Genomic DNA, 23,040 nt, shown 5'->3' with positions numbered 1-23,040 from the left:
CAGGTTGAAGAGTTGACATCACTAAAGCAGTGCCTGACACAGGTTTTTATTCTTCAATTGTTGTCAGGCTACATTCTCATGCCTAGAGAAATGGGGCCACTGTGTTTACACACTCAGTTCTCAATTCCCACTTTCCCTAACATAACCATTTTTTAATTTATAACTTCCATATGTAGTTGCCCAATGTAATGTGAATCAGAGATGCATGAGATACTATATACAGTGTGTGCAATGATTGCAGTACTGAGTTTATTTGAAAACACAGGATTTGAAATGTGTGTTTTTTAATGGATAAAACAAGGTAAAATATAATGGCCTTTTGTCTATATAATAAGCACTATCATTAGGAGTGACTGGATATTAAACCAAATTTGCTGATGGGTGTGAACATGTGATGATGTAGTGGCCATTGATAACTGGCCAAAGAAAAAGTCATAAAAATTAAGTCTATGTTTTATTCATGAATCTATCCATTCATTTGATACATAGTTATGTAATACCTACTATATTTAAAACCCTGAAATAAGAATGGAGGACAATGAATAAGGCAGTCTTAATCTTTACTCTCAGGGGGTTCTTTAGTTCAGCCAGGGAGATAGACATTAAACATGAAACTAGGTATTATTTAATGTAATTGTGAAAATTGCATTACAGTGAAAATATAAGGTGCTCAAACACTAGAAAACAGGGTGCTGGCAAAGCTTATACAGTGAGGGAAAACCTGTAGGACTAAAGACTTAGTAAAATTCAGGGGGAAAAGTTTATCAAGAATGTTCTAGGCAAATGGAACAGCTGAGCCTTAAGACAGGAAGGAAGATTGGTGGGATTATGGAGCTGAGGGGACATTAGCACTGGAGTCCAGAGTGCTTACTATGGCAAGCAAGCCCTGGCCTCTCCACCCTCCTCTTATTTCATAAATCTCCGCCCCTGCCCTGGAGTCCTAAACATACAGGTGGTATATTAAGCCACATGAGTGTTGAAATTATCTAGGGACAATAAAAAGAAAACTGGGTCAATAACAAACCCTTGAGAACACTCAATGTTTAGGAGAAGGAAGATAATCCAGCAAAGGAGACTAAGAATGAGTACTCGGAGTGGTGGAGGAACAGGAGAAGGCAAGGAGAGGAAGTGGCTAGACATGTCAGATGCTGTGCGGGGTAAAACCAGGACGTCGGACAGACTACTAGCCAGTTCAAAGTTTTTGAACTGGAATGGATGCTTGGTAGAGAAGAAATGAAAAATAGCAAAGGACTGATGGATATAGAGAAAGAAGAGCGATCAGTGGCTCTCAGATCCGAAAGAGGTCCAAGAATAGTCCTTGCTGGAGTCATGGAAAAGCAGTCTTAGAGACGGGAGCTTTGCATGCATGGAGAAAATAAACTTGAGAATAGGACATTAGGTGAGAGAGGAAGATACTTAGTAATTTTGGAGGTGGAACATTTCAGGTGATGACAGATTTCAGATGTGAAGGCTGAGGTAGAGAAATGAAAAGTTCATTTGCAATAAGCAGATACAGCTGGGGTGTTGAATGGGACACTTATGTAGATGTGGCTATTATCCAAGGTCATGGCTACACTGGGGCTGGAAGGAACAGCAATAATGCAGGTGCCAATCCCTTTTTATATAGGATGCATGGTCACTAGAGATTAGTAGACAGATGATACCACCAAGAAGGGAGATGGTGCATTGCTAGACGGTGGGAATATCAAAGCAGCAGGGATTTTTTGCACTGGACAGCCCTGGTGACAAGTGGGCTCATGAACCTGAGGGTATCTGGGGTGTGGAGGAGTAAGTAGCCATCATCATTCATAGTAGAAGTGGTGTCTTCAATGGAGGATGGGATTTCAGTCAAGGTAGGGAGGTAGAGGCAATGTTCTGAAAGGATGTTGAATATGTAGTGATGTCTGCAAACCATGAGCAAAGTTCTCAAGGTGCAGTGGGAGAATTTGAGAGATAGGAAACAGGAGAGAGAAGGGAGAGAGGTGGGGGTTAATGAAGGGCAACTGGGCAATGAAGCATGTGGGAACATTGTGGGAATTTTATTGTAGCTGAAAATAAATGCTGGGGCAGGACTGGGGACCAGGGAACTGGAAGGAGGGGCTAAGTAAACAAGGATGAGTGAGTGTAGCAGGGTCAGTAACGTCTGAGACATGTGCTTCCCTTTAGGCGAGGATCTGGGAACAGGAGCCTGGCTGTAATAAGTAGAGCAAAGGAGAAATTGTAAAATCTGACAGGACTTGTCTAGAGGAGATTCCAGTGTGGAAATTGTCTCCAGAAAAATGGGGTTCTTCATTAAATGGTAACATGTTTATAAAATATCCAATCTGCCAGAGGTTTGTACCAGGAATCACAGGGGCTTTGCAATACTTGACCCATTCTGATCAAGTGGTTATTTTCTCCCCTCAGGCTTTCATGACAAAGGTTTCAGGTTTATGGATTTTTTTAAAAAATTCATCATGTCATCTTTGCATATGGTATAATATACATAATTTGCATGGACTCAAATTTTCCCTCAATGTGTTAATGTTATCAATGGAATGTGCTATGACAAAGCATGAAGCTACATCCCTTCCTTAATCTAGTTAATTGCTCAGTACTGAGAAACTCTACTTTAATAATCATCTAACAACTTGAAATAATAATATATTTTCCAAAGGTATCTAATTCAAAATCAAGAAAGTAGTAAGATGCTGGTTGAATCTGCTTCTTTACAAAAGCTATGTGAAAATATAGGCCTGACAATAAATGTAAGAATTCACACTAAATGATGAACTTATGTTTTTGTGGGCTGTGGGTGAGCCAAATGTAAATAAGTGTGGTGGTTTAGTTCTACTTAATGCCAACATTCAAACTCTGATCTTTTGGGTTGTCTTTGGTAGTATCAGCAGAATCGCCTCCTTTGTCATTAGAAAAGAAATTTGAGAATTATCCACAAATGATTTGCCACACTCTATTTCAATTCTCTGCTTAACCAATTTAAAAAATTGTGTTCGAACAACGTGGAGTCTGACACTGTGTCATATTTATATTTGTATTCTCACACAACATACAGTGAGTGAGATACTGTAGAAAATTATTGTTGAATGTACAGTTATCTGCATCACCACACAATGCTGTGTGACCACCAGAAAAACTTACTGGCATATAGACAAAACCACATTTATTTAGCTCACGAGGCTGTGGGGTTCAGGTTACCTGAGCTGATCTCAGGTGATCTAGGCTGGTTTCACCCAAATGTCTGGGGCTCCTCTGGCTGTTGTTTGTTTGAGCCTGGAAACCTGGGGAAACCTAACTGCTCCATCTCATGTTCAACCTGTAGCCAGCTAGTCTAGGCACGCTCTGATGGCTTAGTAGAATTATAATAACGAGCAAAACCAACTCTGCAAGCATCTTCCAAGCCTCTGTTTGTATCACTATCCTGTTGGTCCACAAGAAGCCACATGGACAAGCCAGAAGTCAGAGTAGGAGGGCAAAGCAAAATTACATGGAAAGGACATGGATACAGAGGGGGTGGAGAATCGGGGCCATCAGTGCAACCAGTCCACCACATTTAAAAACTGAACAGATCAATCATAGAATGACATCAAGCACACTGCACTCAGGGTCAGAAGACATAGCACTGAGGCTCAGCACTGTTCATTTTGTGAACCCTAGTGAATTATTTAATCATTCTAGACTCTCATTTCCCTGTTAGCCCTTTCCAAGCTTTAAAATTAAGCCTTTGATTCCATAAATTCAAACTTTTAATTAATTTAATGCTATACACAGTTTGTAGGAGGAACTTTATAGGAAAGTTGTTTATTATCCTATCTTTCAGTGAGCCAAAATGGCTAGTGTGAACAGCAAAAATTGATTGGGTAATTTTGACTCTATGAAACTTCAAATATTTTGTAATGACATTCAAACTGATAAGCTTCTAGTCCGAACTTGGGTTTGAATCAAAGTGCTGAAAGTTTAATTTCCTATTGAGGTCTTCAGTTTTTGTTCCCATCTGATGATTCTTTTGAAGCATACAATGTGTCAGTATAATGTCAAACACGATGACATCTCTTATATATGAGATGATTTATAGGGGCCATTGATGTCATGCCTTAATAATTCATTGTTATGATGAATTATTATTCTTAACTTGACTAGAGGAGCTATGTTAAATTTGCATAATGCTGATTAAAAATGTGGGTTATTTTAGAGTAGATGATTTGTAAAAAGTGTACAGATAATACAGAAATGAAACCTGCTTTTATTATATAATATGTAATTATGTAATATATAATGAAATGCTGGATTATTTAACTACAAGAATGAATACTGTGTAAAAATGCTCCAAATGAAAAATATTTTATAAGTTTCACAAGGAGAAGGTAATATATACAAATGGTCCTTGAAGATGGTTTTCTGTGCCTAAAATGACTTCTTATTCTAGTTACTCAGGTTGCCTCAAAAATTCCACACCTAGATTACCAAAATATACTGATGAACATATAATTCGTAACGTGTTTTGATGTTTAGAATGTTCTGTTCCAGACATACAGAAATGACTTGGCATATGATAAATGTTTATTCTTTTCATATCTCTGGGAAGCATTTATTTTGGACTGATAATTTACTTGTGAAATCAATCACTCTGCCCTGTGTCATTTCAGAGTCACCACGTAGACATATCCAGGAACCTTCACTCACATCAAGCTGGCCTGGATTCAAAAGCACCAGTTGGTTGTCAGAATGATTTGGCTGACAGCAAGAGGATAGACCGTGGGGCCAGTGCAGTATCAGGCACCAATGTGACCACAGGTCAGTTAAGCCACATGAGGGCAGTTTTAACTGCCTACCTGACAAAGGCACAACATACAGATTCTTACTACCATTTTGTTTGGAATATATGGCTCAGCCAAAGTGACCATTCTGCCCTGAAAATCTCATTAAAATGAAGTTTTAAGTGCAGCATGATATTAAACACTCACAATAATGACGGTATCATTCTTTGTTTTCCATTATTGGATTTTTCTCCTCCTTTATGGTCTTTGTGGCCAAGGAAGTATTTTATTTCAAGATTGCTTGTATTGTTATGATAATAATATTTTGACATTTTTGCTAGAAGAATGAATAAGAAGGATTAATGGCTAGAGAAGAGGTTAAAATAACCGAGATGTTTTTAATTTAAAGAGATCAGTAATCAGATGCAGACTTGAGTTATGATGGTTTAGTTTGTAGAGATGGTGATCTGATAGATGGACTTGTGGAGGAGTTGACAGCATTCAGTTAAGCTACCCAGACTAACTTCCATCTGGTGGAAATTGGGGATGAGTTAGCAAGGGAAATAAGAATTTTCTTTCTCGGCAATATTTTAAACACACCAAACCAGCTCAGTTTCTATTGCACTTTATCTTTGAAACTTCACATTTAGTTTGTAGGAAAATTGAAACTGTAATTATTCTTAAGCATACGGTTTGTTCCTTTCCCCTCCTTATTTGGTTTTGTAGCTAGCACACTTTCTTCTCCAAGGACATGTAAAAGTCAAAATACTAGATATAAAGTCTCTGAAGTGTTTCTGCTCCAAACCCTGTCTGTGCAATCTGAGTTCTTTCATGTAGTTAGCTTACTGGCTTCTGACACTCCTATAAAAATATCCCATCGAGCCTTTCTTATTACCTTTTCATTGACTCTCTCCAAGTGATAAAAATGAAATTCTGTAAAGGGCTTTGAAAACCATGCATATTGCAATTCCTCCAAATTTCTAATACTAATCAAGTGTGACTAGAAAAGAAACAACCACTGCAGTGAAAATTGCTGCAGCGTGTTAAGTCGCAAGCCATTATTAATTCATTGGAAACTATTTTTTCTTTAAGATTATGGATCTTAAAAAGTACCAGATAACACAATTCCTAAGATCAAAGTTTTTGTTTCAATCACAGGAAAACTTGTTATTTAATCTTCCCCTGTGTATGCCTCTCTCTGGAATGGTACATGACAGCCTCAGCTTTGTGCCCTGAGAGAATAGTGCAGACTATATTACAGACCAGAGCGGCACCTGCTTTGAACCTCTTACCTCTAAGTGATGGTTTTAAGGACAAAGAGAACCTGGAATTAAAGTAGTGGTTCTAGGCAAGCGAGACTCCCTAACTTCTTTCAAGGGAGTAAAATGAAATCTCCTTTCTTACATGAAGTTGATTTCAACATCATTTAGAAATTAGCCAGTGTGAACATCTGGACAACATTTTATTTGCTTTCCCATTTGTAAATGCAATAAATTACAGAGTCTTCCTCAGGTATGAATTATAATTGTGTAACAATTCCATATATAAAAATACAAAAGTAAAATAGAGCAGAAATATAATTTTTCAAACTTGATTTTTATATAATATAGCACATGGTTTATTTATTTGAAAAATGAAATTGGATCCATAGTTCACATTTACCATACTTGGGATGAGTAGCTCATCTCTGAATATGTAGTAGCCTCCTTTGAGTTCAGGATGGACAAATGAAACCCTGTCTGAGGTTTCTCCTCTTTTTAATGCTTAGACATAAGTCAGTCACTTCCTAAATTTCCTTTCGGTGAGAGTGGTAGTTGCAGAGACTTTGTAGCACATCACAGACTAAAAAAAAAAGACTAATTAAGATAGAAATGGATGCCACTTTTCTAATTTTGCTCCTTATACCCAGGCCTAGTCTTTCAGTTAGATGGGGTGGAACCTTTTCAAATACGTATCTAATAATTACACCAAAGGGAATTCTTTTTTTTTTTTTTTTTTTGAGACAGAGTCTCACTCTTTTGCCCTGGCTAGAGTGAGTGTCGTGGCATCAGCCTAGCTCACAGCAACCTCAAACTCCTGGGCTCAAGCAATCCTCCTGCCTCAGCCTCCCGAGTAGCTGGGCCTACAGGCATGCGCCACCATGCCCGGCTAATTTTTTTTTTTCTATATATTTTTAGTTGTCTGATTAATTTCTTTCTATTTTTAGTAGAGACGGGGTCTCACTCTTGCTCAGGCTGGTTTCGAACTCCAGAGCTCAAACAATCCGCCTGCCTCTGCCTCCCAGAGTGCTAGGATTACAGGCGTGAGCCACCGTGCCTGTAAAGGGAATTCTTTATCTTGATTTTCAGTGTAAATAGCTAGAAGGTTTACTGTGAATGGCCGAACATGAATTGGGTAATGTGACTGTTCCAGCCGGGGGTATGGTAAAGTCTCACGCAGAATCAGGGCTGTCAGCTGCTGGCTCCTCTTCGCTAAGAAACGTGAAAATGTTTTCACCAGATCTCATCGATGCCCTTCTTCTGTGGGTCCTTGATTCGGTCTGGTTGCTTGCTGATGCCCATGTCTTATTTTAGGAATGCTTTTTATTAATGCTACATGTTATGTTGTCTCTAAATTACTAAAAGAGTAATAATAATCTGAAAATAGGATGATTAGGTGATAGGATGATAAAGTTCAAAGCTTTGGAGTCTGAACTGAGATTGTTGGGTTTAAATTTTGGCTTCCTCACCGACTAGTTGTGTACCATGAGCAATTTGTTAAAGACTCCATGTCTTTATTTGTAAAATTTGGTTAATAATAGTGTTACACCATAGGCTATTTTGAAGGTTACATTAGCTGGAATAGGTGAAAGTTAGTGGAGTACATAACAAACTCCAGTTAAGTCAAGCTATAATAATTAACTACTGAGTCTTTGTGTGCTGATTGCTAAGGAAAACTTTGTTTCCCTACAATATGCTCTTCAAGGTGCTGGCTGTGGTCACTTGACGTTGTGGCTCTGGCAGTCTCTGAGTTTCTGTCTGCATTTTGTTTTCCTTTTGAGAACTGTATCTTCTTGGAAATTGTATGGCCTCTGTGTATGCTGTGGACATTGGAGAGGATGAGAAGCCCTCCTTTGTGTTGTCACCAATTCCTCAGAGTATATACAAGAAACATTCCCATTGTGCAGAGGCTGAATGCCCTGCCTCTCTCTATTAACTCTTTCTCCACCTTGCCTGAGCAGCAATCGCTCAGGAGGAGACAGGACTTCACTGTTCAATTAGCTTGGGAGCTATTTTCAGTAGATGACATGTGTTAAGTGGAAATGTTTGCATTAAGCTTTTTGTTGCACATCCAGTTCCTTGGATTCATTTGCTTGCGGAAACCTAACTGGGAGGCGTTCTCAGGAGCAACACCTGAGGCAGAGTCTCAGAAGCAGGTCTGGGCACAGGAGGAAGTTGAAGCATGCTACAGTGACAACAAGGGCCTCAGCTGATCCCACAGGGAGCTCTGGAGTTAGCATGACTCTTTAGAGTTGCCCTAATTTGGGGGGTTGGTGGGGAACAGGCCTTTATACCCCCTGCATCAATCAATCATTGGATGCAGCTGTCCCTGAGGAGAGGCTGTGACTGTGGGCAAGGTGGCTTCCTCCAGCCAAGGGCAAAGCCATTTGGGATAAGAGCATTATTATTTAGTTGTGAGGAGGATCTGGTTACTATGTGGGTCACTCATTAATTGCTACAATTGTTTCTGGTGATCTGCCTGGCTACACCAGGGGCTGTTTTCCTTTTTCCTCCTTATGTGTCCCTCTGGAAACTGAAATCTTTGCCAGAGAGGATAACCTTTTAAATATGCCTATTTGTTTGTGCCCTACATAAGTGTTCTCTATTGAGCAAAGTTTATACTCTCCTACTCCACATTCTTTAATGTCATTTCCTTCCTTTTGAATTTCCAACTATGTTCTTTGAATTATCACTACAACTTTAGATTAAATCTGTTCCACCATTTGTCCTCCATAATTAGACTAGTCAAGTAGTGAGAGGAACACTGGACCAGAAAAGAAAATCCAAGTGTCCTAAGTTCTAGTCCCACCTCTGCCACAACCTAGATATGTAGCATTTCAGAAGCCATTTCATTTCTCTGACCTTCACTTTCCCCACCAAAATAGGAGATACACCAGCTAATCTTTATGCCCTGTCAATTCTGAAAGCTTGTGATTCTGTGGCCTATTCTGATATAGAGTATTGAGATTGCTGAGCTCAAATGTCTTATCTCTAAAGAAGACCCACAGACAGGTGATCCACCACATCTAGGATCCTACTTATTTGGTAAATTAAACAGATGAGAGGAAACAAAGTCCATTGGAACGTTTCCACTGAGGCCAAGGTGGAAGTTAGGGTATAAACAGTGGATCTGCAGAAAAATAATCTTTATGTTGAGCTTTAGTTTAAGCTATCAGAGCTATTTTGAGGATTAGTCAAGGTGGGGGTTCTATATTGATTAAATGGGTGATTATATGCTATCAAGAGGTAGGTACTTTAGATATCATTATCATAAACCACATTGTTGTTTCTCAATTTTAATAAAGGAACACCTCAATAATTTAGTGTTATTCTAAGTAGTGTTCTAAGCACAATGATTACCTTTACTCCAAAGACTAGAAAATCTGTTTTTTTAAATTATTGGATAATTCTAAACTAGTAATCAAAAAATCTGGTATATCTTTCATCCTTCTATTTAATATCAATGCAGATTTTTCATAATATAAGCAAAATAATGCTATTAATAGAATTTCCCCTACATTTCTAAGGAAAGCTATTTTAGTTTGGAAATACTGACACCCTAAAGAAAAATATTATAAGATTGTTCTTCATTTTATAGCAAACCTATTTCCCTCTTCTCAGAAGGTTTAAATGTTTAAGAATGCGCTGGAAGGAGAACCCGTAGTCATTTCATTCTTTGAGCAATTCTGAAATATCATTTCCTATTAGGCAGTTGTGTGAGCACTGACAACCCGGCCCTTCTTCTTCCCTAGAGATTAATTTATTTCCTGCAGTGCTTGCTGCTCATGGAAAATCTTACTCGTCAGCCTCACCAGTGGGAGATCTCATCAGCAGAATGTTAATTATCAAAGCAAAACCATACACCATATTAAAAGGGAAAAAGAGTTCTCTAGGCAAGGCGACCTTTTTCTTTTCTTTTCTCCCTAATCTCTCCTCATTCTGTGGCTGAACAGGAACATTAACTACTGGGAAATATTTCACAAGGTGGTTGGGTATAGTGTGTAGGCTTTGCAATCAGACAGACCCGAGAGCAACCTCTAATTCAACGAATCACATTTCTTTGTGATTTTGTTTCCCTATCCTTAAAACTAGAATAAAAATACCTACCTCTCATGAAAGTTCCTGTGCATAAAAAAACAATGTGCATGCTAAAAATACATATTTGGGATCTGTTCTCTAGAGCAGGGTTGGCAAACTACGGCCTGTGAGCCAAATCTGTCCCATTACCTGTTTTTGTACAACCTGGAGCTAAGAATTTTTTTTTCTTATTTCTAAATGGTTAAAAAAAAACAAAAAACAAAAACAATTCTTTTTGACACATGAAAATTATATAAAATTCAAATTTTCATGTCTATAAATAAAATTTTATTGGAACATAGCCACACTCATTCATTTACATATTGTCTATGATCGTTTCAGTGCTGTATCAGCAGAGTTGAGTAGTTGTGACAGATATTTACTAAATGGCTCTTTAAAGAAAAAATTTACTAACCTCTGCTCTAAAGAGTTTGAGTCTGAAGTTCTCAGGTATACCAGGAGAATCTAGTTCAACACGGTCCTCAGGTGGTTCTGATGCAGGGGATCTATGGACCATTTTTTGAAAAAACTAATGCACTAGAATTGTGAACAACCTTTCATTCCTTCTCACTAATCACATCCACTCTCTCAGCAAATCCTATTGGCTTTATCTTCAAACATTATCTAGAATATGGCTATTTTTTTCCCCATGCCCACTGCTATCAACCTTTGTCTCTTACCAGGATTTTAATCCCAGCTTTCTGATAGTCTATCTGGTTCCACTCTTGCCCCATAGTGTCTCTTCTCAACACAACAGCCAGAGTAAATGTGTTAAAATCCAAATCAGATCATGTAATTCCTCTCCTGAAAATCCTCTCGTGACTTCTCTATTTCTCCCATTTTCTCACTGCTCTAGGTATATTGGCCTCCTTTCTGTTTCTCAAAAATCAAGGGAAGCTCCATCCTCAAGTCTTGCATGGGCTGTTTTTTTCTAAGTGGCATAATCTTCCCCCAGAGATCCACATGGCTTTCAGCTATATCTCCTGTAGGTCTTCTTTCAGCACTTACCTTCTCAGTGATCCCTTCTATAACCACCTTATTTAAAATTGTAAGCCTCCTATCAGGGACTACCCGTCTCCTTTTTGTTATCTAGTGTATTATTTACATTCCTTCTTTATTCTGATTATTGGTAACTTCCCCCACACATGAGCGCCGTGAAGGCAAAGATTTTTATCAGATTCCTCTATCCTTAAATTCTGGAAGAGTGTCTGGCCCATAATAGGTTCTCAATAAGTATTTTTTAAATAAAGAAATGAAGCCTAGAGTCCTCTTTTTACTTGACAGATGTGTGGCTATGAAACATTTTCTGTATGCAAAAACAGTTGTCGGGAGTACAAATAGAAGCCTCATCTCTGAAACATGATTCAATATCCACTTAATCACTGCAAATGAGAGGGAAAATAAAGTAGCTATTAACTTATATTACTTGTTCAATCTCAGCTAACAATTTGGTTACCAAAGGTGCTAAGGAAAGGGCAGTGGATGGTAGGTATAGATATGAAAACATGGATGAAACTCCAGTTGAAAACATGGAGAAAAAATTCCAACTTCATAATCAAGCTGCATCCTAAATGAGGTCTTGCTGCAGGTTTGACTGTTCAGCATCAGGGTGAGCAATTTTATGAGACTGGCACTCAAACTTCCCAAGAAGGAAAGTGAAGTGTGAATAGCCTTGGTTCAAACTAATGCTTTAGGAAACATCAGCTTTATAAGAGAATGTAAATCACTTTTAGATATACTTGATCCTTCAAAATATAAGGAAATGAAAATTTTCTGTCACTTTAATCTTCTTATTCAAAGAATTATCTAATTTTATGCTTATAACTTCATTTTGTGGATTGAACAGTAGGTTATTGTTACAAAGATGTAGATTTCTGACTAGTGAAGGACACTTATTCGGCCTATATTTTTTAGAGAGAAAAACAAAACAAAGCTCCATTTTGTGTCTGCTCTTTTATGGATGAAATACATATTTGACTTGGTCTCCAAGGAACTTAGTCTATATGACTCCAAATCGCTCAGTTAATTTGATTACCTAAGTAATTGGTTTAGTGAATATTCAATTCAATATGAGAAACATCTCCTCCATATTAAACTTGTGGTATTTCCAAATGGCTTGGGAGATAAAAGCCAAAAAAGATAGAGGTTGTAAACCAATTTAGGTTTTAGAAACCTAAATAATTGTCAGAAAAACCAGTTCCTACACATTTTGAGATTTGTTGAAAGTTAATACAATAAGGAACACAATTTCTATTCAATGTGAAATCTGCTCTGTCAACTAGAGCCGGTCACCAGAGCATGGGTGTTATTTAGAGGACCCGTGCACTGGGTAGAAGGTTGGGCTAGATCAGGCAGGGAGAGGTGACTTATAAGGTCCCTTCTAAAGTGAAGATTGTTCAAATCCTATTATTTTATTTTGAGATAATCTAATTATTTTAATTTCCTCGCCTCCCATTTTTCTGCTTGACTATGTACTATCTTATATCAGCTTATTGACAATGGAGAGTGAGACTAATAACTGTCAAGATGACAGATTGAACTTTCCAACTACAGGCTTATAATAGTTTTATGTGAATATGAGATGGTAATAGCAAGTAATAATTCTGTAGCACTTTATGTTTTACAAAGAACTTGCAGGTCCATTATTTCATTTGTTATTTCCTCAGCTCTATGATTCAGTTATTATTATCAAAACTTATTCACTGATAACAAAATGAAATTCAGAGATTCCTCAAGACACACAGCCTGTAGGTTGTAGACTTAGGACTCAGACCCAGGTATTCGGATTCCTGTTCTCTGTGCTATAACACATCTATTTCATTTTCTCTCATCCGTCACCCACCCAAGAAAAGCAGCACTGTGAGGGAGAAATAGTGTTGTTATCCTTTTTTACAGATAAAGTCACAAAGATAGTAAGTGATAGAAGTGGGAATTACATCTGGGCATACTGCCTAAAAACCTTGTGTTCTTTTATCTATAATGTGTATTCTACAGTGTGTGTAGTTTTATTGGTGTTTGTGATATAAAAAAGACCTAAAAAATCTAAAAGCAGCAGTTGAGGACAGTGACACATGAGGAGAGGGAATGTGTCCAGGCAGGCATGGACTCTAGGCTGGCTTCCCTGCCAGACCCCTGACCACCTCCAGCCCCCGCGAGCACCGAGGGAGATGTTGACCGAGGAAAATAAATTCAGGCTGTCAGGGGAATTAACATGAAGTGTGGAGAAATTTTACTTCTTCTGCTTTGACATCACTTTTCTTCTTTCCAATTAGTCTGTGAGCTCCTCAGAAGTCACAAAACTGTATTTTGTCTTTGGATTTCACACACATCATCAAAATCGCCAGCAATTAGTAAGACAGTTTTAGGCTTTTTATATCTATTAATTCATTTAATCTTTGTAACTATTCCATAAAATAGGTGCTATTATCTTTTTTCTCTCCTTTTTTTTTTGAAAAAAATCAGAAAATAAGGCACATGAAGATTAGGTAACTTATATTAGGGGATACAGCTAGTGTGGCAGAAAAAGAATTCAGAGAAGGAAAAAGGGAGGAAGGAAAGGAAGAGAGGAAGAAAAGAAAGATGAAAGGGAGGGAAATATGAGAGAGGAAAGGAGGGAGGAAGGCAGGGAGGAAGGAAGGAAAGAAGGAAGGGGAAAGGGGGAAGGAAGAAAAGAAGTCAGTCATAAGCTAATGAGTGCTCAGGAGCAAGAGTTGCAGGGAATTCTGCTCTGGGTCCAGGTGGCTAGCACTTAACAGATCTCTAGTATGATGGAGGTGGAGAGATTTCTGGTTTTCTGTTCCTCTTGATCATTGGGGTGCTTGCTATTAGGGCTTGTTTTAAACCATTCATCCCTCAGGCTCCATTAAAATCATGGTGAAAAGGACTGAAATGTCTTGTCTGGAGACAGACAAAATTCCTGTGTGTAACGTAGCTCGCTTTACTTAAGAGTTTGATATGATACTGTGTTAATGGTGGGTCTGTGCATCTGTTAACTAGGAGCTTTAGATAGCACAGATTATGCTTGAGACTTGTTGCTTTTTCTGCAGTTTAATACTTACAGATACTCTTTTCCTCCTCTGTAGTCCTTAGAACTCCACTAGGCTTGTGCTGTATTCTGTAAGCATAGTGCCAGAGCCAAAAGAGGGTTGGGTCTGGAATCAGATATTTTTCGACACAATCAGCTTCAATCCCTTACTACTTGTTTGATTGCTGGGCAGGTCTCAACTTCAGTGGGGCCTCAGTTTCCTACCTTACATTGCCTATATAATAGAGAGGTTTTAAGGATAAACTAAAATGCAAAGAAAAGTGTTTTGTCAACTGAAAAACACTTCACTTTAGATAAAACCTAAGGTATTATCTACTACCTCATAGAAATATCTACCTTGTTTCTGAAGAATTTACATTTCTTTTCTTTTTTGATTCTTCTATGTTGATCCCAGTTATTTCTCAAAAAGCATATATGCATGTGAGCGCCTTATAAACAATATTTAAAAGCAGGCAATTTCCTTCCTGGTTATTTCCAATACATATTTCTGACGGATCCCTCTTTTTCTTTATAGAAATATTCAAAAATGAAAAACATCAAAAATAACAAGATGTGATGGGAGCCACTTGGCAGTGAACATAAATGTTGCAATGGAAAAGGAAGCCTAGACTTCTAGTTGAAAAACAGCCATTCCCCAGCGAACTCCAGAAGAAACTTGGCCACTGCAAAGGAGAAAACAACCTTAAAAGTTTTATCAGATAAAACTCAAAGAGAAACCTGTGATACGGAATTAACATAGTCTGTTCTGCTGTGCCAAAATCTGTATGTATTGTTTCATTGTTATTTAGGAAATATTTATTTAATGTGAACATTTTTTGTGGTTCCTATTTCTAGTACCAACAATTAAGCGATTGAAAAATAATTTTATATTTCAGTTTCTAAGTAAAACCAGTCTAAAATAAGATGAAAGCCCACCAAATATTTTCACTTTTTTCAGAATTTGTTTGCATATTTTTAGTGTTACCATCATTCTTGTTAAGAACTACCTTAAAGAAAAATAATTATAGTTGAGAGTGATTTATTAATAAAATACCCAGGTTTCTTATCTGATTCCCTTGGAACTGTGGAAATGAGTTTGACTTCACATTTTCAGTTTGTATAAATACACTGTAAATAACTGTGTTTGAGTTTCAACAGCCAAAGCCATTGTGAATCATAGGAATTTTCCATAACTTTTTCCTCCACACCCTAACAACTAGAGTTCAAAACTGAAAGATCACCAAAGTTCTGATAATATGCCTTATTATTTATGTACTATATACCAGATAACCCTTTAGATAAATGTTTATTAGGATTATAGGAAAATTATCTGGTTCATTATAATATTTTATGGAAAGAAAAAGGCAATAGAATTGCAATGAGATATAATAAATTGGTTTGACTAGAAACCAGAACAATTCTTAATTAGTGTACATTAGAATTATGCTCTTACAGTTGTGCCATCTATAAAAATTACTTTAAGGGCTGTCACATTTTGATAACTTATTTTATTTTGTATTAAGTATACAGGAACAATATTATTTTGCCTTTAACTAAATGAAGAGACAGAGAGGTTGTCTGGTTAATGTTACACAGGAAATTAATGGTAAGCCTTGGACTTTGTTCATAGGTAATACTGTACAAAATATAACTATTAGCTAATCTCCTGCCATAATTATTTTATATTCTGAGAAGAAATTATTTGTTGATTTAGTACCAAAAAGTTTCTGAAGACAACAAATCATAAGACAACTTTTTAACAGAAAAAATTACAGTTAGAGATTTTCAGACAATGTTTATGTTCTGATTTAGCTTACTTCCCCTTACCTTTCTTTATGTTTTTAAGTGGCAATGAATCCTGATTTCGAATGTCCCAAAAGTTCTTTAGTGATTTGATTGTGGTAACATCATTTGTTATCTACAATTTCTAAAATTTTATGGGGTGGTTTTGCTTTTATTTATTTTGCCTCTTTGTATCCATAGGAACAAAAACTTTGGTTATTGAAAACCACAGAGAAACCTAACTCAATTCAACAACCTTGGCAAACTGCACCATAGGTGCTTTTAGACTCATGGAATTTGTTATTTTTCAAATAATAGTGAATACTTAATATTTTTTATTTGGTAGATGACAACTATTAAATTTGTACTTTTAGTGAGTGTAATTTTTGATTAGAAAATTAAGAGAATGTATATCTTACTTTGGTTGTAAATCATCAAGAGCTTTCTAATGGAAATCACATATAACATTTTTAACTTGACATGTCCTTTTATATACTGTGTTTCCAGTCGTCTTGATACTGAAAACTATAATAAATTTCATTATCACTTATGGAAGATTTTTGGGAGGTTTAAAATAAATTTTCTGATTTTTATTTGTATGTATTGTATGTGTTCTCTGCCGTGTTTGACTGTGAAATAACCATTTTCCTATAACAAGTAAGTTAAAATATCCCTGAAGTAGAACTGAAATAAATCCTTTACTACTAAGAAGGAGACTGTATTAGAGAAACCAGGAGGAAAGAGATAATCCTCCTAGGAACAACACACACCTATACTGCTGAGGCCAATCACAGTGAACAAATTTCATAGCTTTGTCAAGCTTTGTCAAGCATAGATAGGTGCCAAGACTACGGATTGTAAATGCTGCCCTCTTCCTAATTGAGTCAGTCTAGCAGTTTTCGGAAATGAGTGGAAAGGGAGTGAGAAATGGAAAGACGAAAATGTGATTTTTTTGAGATGGGCTGGCTCCAGTCTTATAACCAGAACTTTAATGTAAAAATGTTTTAAGGTCAAAGTCAACATATAAGGAGACTTCCAGATGTTTATCCAAAGGTTTATGATTCAAGCTACTTCTATAAGAAAGAGAATATGTAAAATTTGTGGGAAGAAAGAATCTGAATAGGATCTAAATATATCCCAACAGACTGGGATACTAAAAACAAAATCCAATAGAAAAAGAAATCAAAAGTATTCTTTTGATTTTACCATGAAAATACTTCTACGGTTTTACTTATTACTGCTTCCACTTCTACTGTGGTCCAAGCTTCAGTCATCTCTTTTGGATTATTACAATAACCCTGTCAGTATTCCCCTCATTCCTGCCCTTGCTACCTATAAATCTATTCTTACTGCAGTAGCCAGAATGTGCTATTAAAATGTGCTATTATTACATGCCACAGTCGCTTCTCATCTGCCTTAGAGTAAAAGTCAAAATTCCCAAAATGAACTACAAAGTTCTACACAATCTATTGCTGTCACTTCTCTGGCTTCTTCTCACTCCCTTTGTTCAAGTCTCACTGGCCTTGCCACTGTTCCTCAGCCATGCCAGGTCCCTGCCTGGAGGGCTTTTGCTCACCTCTCCACACAGATCACTCCCTCACTTCCAACATGTTACCTTCTCCATGCAGCCTGCCCTGACCACTCTATCTCAAATTATAACCTCAACCCCTCCTGGTCCTTCTGTCCCCTTCCCTATTTTAGTTTTTTTACCTAATAATGGATTCTATCTAACATGCTATCTATGTTATGTGCTGTGGGGGAGAAGGAAAATTTCACTCCTGGAAGGTTGGCTGAAAGATCACCTCACAATAAGGCAGATTAAAATGAGAAATAGATTACAAATTTATTTACCATGCACACAGGGAGAACCACAGAGTGATTACCTAATATCCCAATGGGGTCCAGAAGTTTATATATTCTCATTTTAGGGGGGAAGGAGAGATGAGGAATATAGGTAATTCTGTTGATTGGCAATAAATGGTTACTAGGGAGGATGAATAAATCCTTGGGAGAATGAATGGATGAGGGGAAATAGATTGACTTGTAAATGTTCCTCTTTGGAAATTAAATTAACCTTAGAGACAGGTTATTATCTTTAAAATGGGTTAGGCCAGGTCTGGCTGCATTCTTCCCCCATCCCTGCAATATGTTGAGATAACAGGGAGGGGAAGGAAAGACAATTGTTCTTTTTGAAGGGTCTGGTTTTTATGAAGACAGAGGGAAAGCCCCTTCCAAGCCCTGTTGGATCTCTAAGGGCCTTTAATTCAAAATACCCTTTATATCAAGGAGTCATATCTTGGGGTGAAATTTCCTAAGCTCCTTCACTGTCTAGATACCTATAGCACTACAGGAGATGCAAATCTGCTCTAACCACAGACTTGGCCTGCTATAATACCCTTCCTTGCTCTGGGCCCCATACAAAACTATCAGTAGTTTGCATCACCTCATATATGATTCAGAGCAGTATACCGCAGTGTGGGATATGCTGCCTCTAGAACTCCAAAAGGCCTACTAAGTGCTGTGTGTCTTTCTTAGTGGAAAGAGGTGCAAGGTGCATGCTATGGTCTGAATGTTGGTGTTCTCAAAATTCGTATGTCGGAAACTAATATCAATGTGATAGTGACTAAGTCATGAGGGCTCCACTTTCATGAATGGGATTAATACCCTTGTAAAAAAAAGTTGAAGAGAGTGCTCTTGCCTGCCTCTAATCATGTGAGGATGCAGCAAGAGCTGCCATCTTTGAAGCAGAGCAAGCTCTCACCAGGCCCCAAATCTGCTGGCACCTTGATCTTAAACTTTCTAGCCTCGAGAACTGTGAACAGTAAATTTCTATTGTTTATAAATTACCCATTCTAAGGTGTTTTGTTATAGTGGCCAGGACAAACTAAGATAGTGCAATAACTTGTCCTTTATCTTAGAGGAGATATCCTGGCATCCCCAGATCACTGGAACCCTAAAAACTTTATTCATATGGCAACATCTTGAATCTTTGTAAAGTTAATCTAATAGTCCCTGGATTGTATACATCTTACCAGGGAATCCATCTTTCTTTACATCTTGTCAAAATAACATCATATTTTCTAAATAATGGAGCACCATGAGGCACTATAGAGTTTCCAGGTGACTGTGGTCCTTTGGACTCTACGGTGGCAGAAATCAGGAGAATGAGCATTCTCCTGGGGTGAAACTGACATGAGAACAAATTTGATCTTTCTTCATAGGTATTAAAAAGAATGTATTGGCCAGCTCAGAGGTCACATGGTACATAACACAGGCTTTGTAAATCAGGTCTAGTAAAAATATAGCAGCTGTAATTATGGCTACTACTCGGCTAAGTCTACTGCCGTGTATCAAGTTTTCATAGGGACTAGATTGCTAAATGAAGTGTGAATATAACAAAGACCATAACCCCTGCATCTTTTAAATTTTTGAGGGTAGCACTGGGTTATGGCAATATATCTAGAATATAATATTGTTTTATGTTTACTATGTTGGTCAGGAGTAAGTGAAGGTAGTTTCGGGGAATCTAACTCTGAGTTTTCTACTATAACAGTTTTTTTCCATAGGCCAATAAACTATTGTTATGGTTCCAAGATCCAATATGTATAACTGTTTTGATTATAACTTGAGAAATTAGGAAATGACCACTGGTAGGATGTGTGAAACTCATGGACCCATGGACCCATTATCTGATCTTTATATGGCCGTACTCTAAGAGCAGTTGTACTGAGAATTATGAAAGTATAAATCTAAATACTCTGTACATAATTATTAAAATTATTTATCCATATATTTTGTCATTAATGTGCTGAAGTTGTAGTAAAGAGTGGGAGCTAGACACATATCCCTTTAGGAGAGTAGTAAGGTACTTAAGGTACTGTGGGACCCTAGTTCCTGGGGCTTTCCTTTGCTGATGTGACCCTCATCTTAATACATTGTTGTCATTTCTTGAGATGAGTGCAGTGACTGGACACATGAGAAGCTACAGCTGGTATCTAACACCATCAGTATTTTCTTGCCCTGCATAGTGCTTGCTATTTGTTTTGGACCCTTTATTAAAGCTCAGTAAACCTATTGTGTCTTGAATATTTAATTGATAATCTGAAACTGAAAATCATTCTAGTGGTTTTATTCTTGAAAGAGTACAAAAGAAACATATAATTACTAGAAATAACAACTATAATGATTAAAAAATAAAAGAACCAAAAACCCAGGTTAGGCATAACAGAAGAGAAAGTTGATGAAATAGTAGACCGTAAATAATTACCTAGAAAAGAACAAGGAAAGATAAGACAATGGAAAATATAAAAAAGATGTTAAAAAATATCAAGAAGAGTTTAAGAAGGCATATTCACTTAATCTGAATTAGTTTAGGAGAAATTGAGAGAGTAGTACAAGGCAGAGGTGAGAAAATATTCCAAAAGATGATATTTGAAAAGTTTTTAGAATTGATAAATAATACCAATTATCAGACTTTAAGAAATACAGCATATTTCAAGAAGGATAAAAATGTAACTTCCCAAGTCATACTATAGTAAAATTTGAGAATATGGATACAAATATAAGACTGGGACATCAACTGGATAAATAGTAGACTTTTCTAAGCCCAAAATAAAAGCTGGAAGATGTGGTGCTGGGGGTTGGGAGGGGAGAATTTCTCAAGCAAGAACTATGAATCCAGTTAAATAATTTTCGAAAATAAGAATAAAATGCTTTTACCGATAAACAAAACAGAGAGGGTTTACAGTCAACTGAAATTCTCTCTGTATCTAAAGCATGTACTCTAAGAAAGAAAATAAATCTGGAAAAAAAGAGTCTGAGAATCAAGAAGGATTAGTATGTTAAAAAAGAACTCACAGAATGGGAGAATATATTTGCAACATATATGTCCAATGAAAGAATTGTATCCAGAACGTTTTTAAAAAACCTCCTACAAATCATTAAGCAAAATGCAGAGAAGCTAATTTTAAGAAAGAATGAAGAACTTCAGCAGGCACTATATAAACGAGGATATCCAAATGGATAACGAATATATGAAAATGTGCTCAGAATCACAGCAGTCTCTAGGAAAATGCAAATTAAAGCCACAACAAGATACATCATCATAAACCCACCAGATGGCTATAATTAAAAAAATGACAAAAACAAGTTTTGAAGAAAATGTGGAGCAACCAGAACTCACATATTACTGGTGGGAGTTTTAATTGACACATAACACTTTGGCAAACTGGCGGTATCTACCAAAGCTAAACATATACCTACCTATGACCCAGAATTTCTACTCTTGGTATAAATCGAACAAAACACTAAATGTATTTTCCTACCAATAAGACATGTAAGCTGCTATGTTTGTAGCAGCTTTATTAAAAGTAACTCCAAACTGGAAACGACCCATGTCCATGAGTAGTAGAATAGAAAAATAAATTGTAGTGTAACCATACAATGGACCATGATGCATCAATCAAAAGGGATAAACTAAAGATACATGCAATAACAATGAATATATTTCAAAATCGTAATGCTGAATGATAGAAGTCAGACACAAAAATAGTATATACTTATGATTCCATTTATATGAATTTTAAGAACAGGCAATAGTGCTTTATGGTAACAGAAGAAAGTATGTTGTTTGCATTTGGTTTGGTAATGACGGGGAGTGGCACAACAGAAGTTTCTGGGGTCCTGGCAATATTCCACATATTAAGCTATGTTCTGGTTATACGGAGGTGTACATAGATTTAAATTTATGGAGCTATACACTTTGGAGTCGTGCACTTCACTGCATGTATGTGAGAAAGCAAGGGAATGGTAAGCACAAATTTCAGAATAGTACTTATCCCTGGGGTAAAAGTTGAGCAGAAATTGGGGATGAGAGCCTAATGGAGTTAAAGTGCATTGGCAGTGTTAATATTTATTTATTTTATGTAGAGTATATATTTTTGTATATATAATATATTTCATATTAAATAGAAGAAAAAATGACATAAGGAATACATTGTTACTTGATCTGACCAACAGAGAAGGCAGATGTTCAGCAAACCTCCCTTAAAATACATAGAATCCCACATGTGCACTCTATTTTATCCTATATAATGTTATTAGGCACATGCTTTTGCTCTGTTATCTTGCTGAGATGTATTTTTGCATAGGGATGACCTCATAAATATTTTCTTATATTTATTTCACATGCTAATAGAAGATTAAAAAGTACACCTTCTTCAGCATGTTTCTTAAAATGCCCCAAATCCTTTTGTTGAAAATAAATACATGCTACATTGCATGTCAAATTCTTATCTTTTGCAGTATTCAAATGTAAAAGCTAAACTCTTTAGTCTGTGTTATCAAAGTATTTAAAATACTTAATGCATATGATATCTATACTCTTTTAGACATAACCCTGACATTTAATTTTGTTTTCTTTCATGCATTATGAGGAAACCTCAAGCTTAGGTTGAATATTTCCAATGCTTGGGAAGACACATAAAGAGTTCTTATTTCTAAGTTAAAGATTGTTAATGAAATAGTAGCAAAAGTATTTATAAGTGCTCATAGACTAATTAGACTAAATACACTATTGGAGGAGACCTACTATAATGTTTCCATCCTCCTATCACATGGAAATAATTAACTTTGTCTAGATTACTGGTTTATAAATTAAAGATATTAAAAGGTAAAAAATATCCAAATATATTTCTCATTTAGAGTCTATAAGCTTAAAATAGAAATTTACTTTGAGCTTGTTACAAATAAGTTTCCCTTATGAAAGTGGGAATTAGACCATATATGTTATTTTATATTGTGGCTTGTACTTAAATAAGTTTATTATTTAATTTTAGTATATGTATAGAAAGATGTACTCAAATAATAATACATCCTCGTCTCACAAGAAAGTCATGGGGAGGTGAAATTTTGGACATGGGCTTATAAAGTCATGGAACAACTTGATAGATCCAATCGAAATCCAATTCTAATACTCCAAGCTATGGACACTAGCGTTGAAGGTAAATTTTAAATTGATCTGTAGGCCAGGGACTGTTAAAATAAGGAATAAATAAAACTGCTAAGGAAGTGTTGCCAAATTCCTTATTTATTTAATACTGGGAATTTAAGGATGAAAAAAATTGGATTTTCTGGGAAATCTGGG

At 36.6% G+C, this 23,040-nt stretch overlaps 1 protein-coding gene across 1 annotated transcript in view; it reads left to right on the top strand.

Moving 5' to 3' along the window:
• Positions 1–16,488, top strand: part of THEMIS (thymocyte selection associated) — a 163,805-nt gene extending 147,317 nt beyond the window's left edge. The window contains exons 4-5 of the mRNA XM_012660821.1: positions 4,644–4,773; positions 14,650–16,488. Of these exons, the coding sequence (XP_012516275.1) occupies positions 4,644–4,773; positions 14,650–14,681 (162 nt within the window). The 3' untranslated portion in view covers positions 14,682–16,488. The remainder of the gene's footprint in view (positions 1–4,643; positions 4,774–14,649) is intronic.
• The last annotated feature ends 6,552 nt before the right edge of the window (positions 16,489–23,040 follow it).

This window comes from Propithecus coquereli, unplaced genomic scaffold (genome assembly GCF_000956105.1).
Source record: "Propithecus coquereli isolate 6110/MARCELLA unplaced genomic scaffold, Pcoq_1.0 Scaffold68, whole genome shotgun sequence".
NCBI classification, from domain to species: domain Eukaryota; kingdom Metazoa; phylum Chordata; class Mammalia; order Primates; family Indriidae; genus Propithecus; species Propithecus coquereli.
This window is presented reverse-complemented; position numbering and strand designations above follow the sequence as displayed.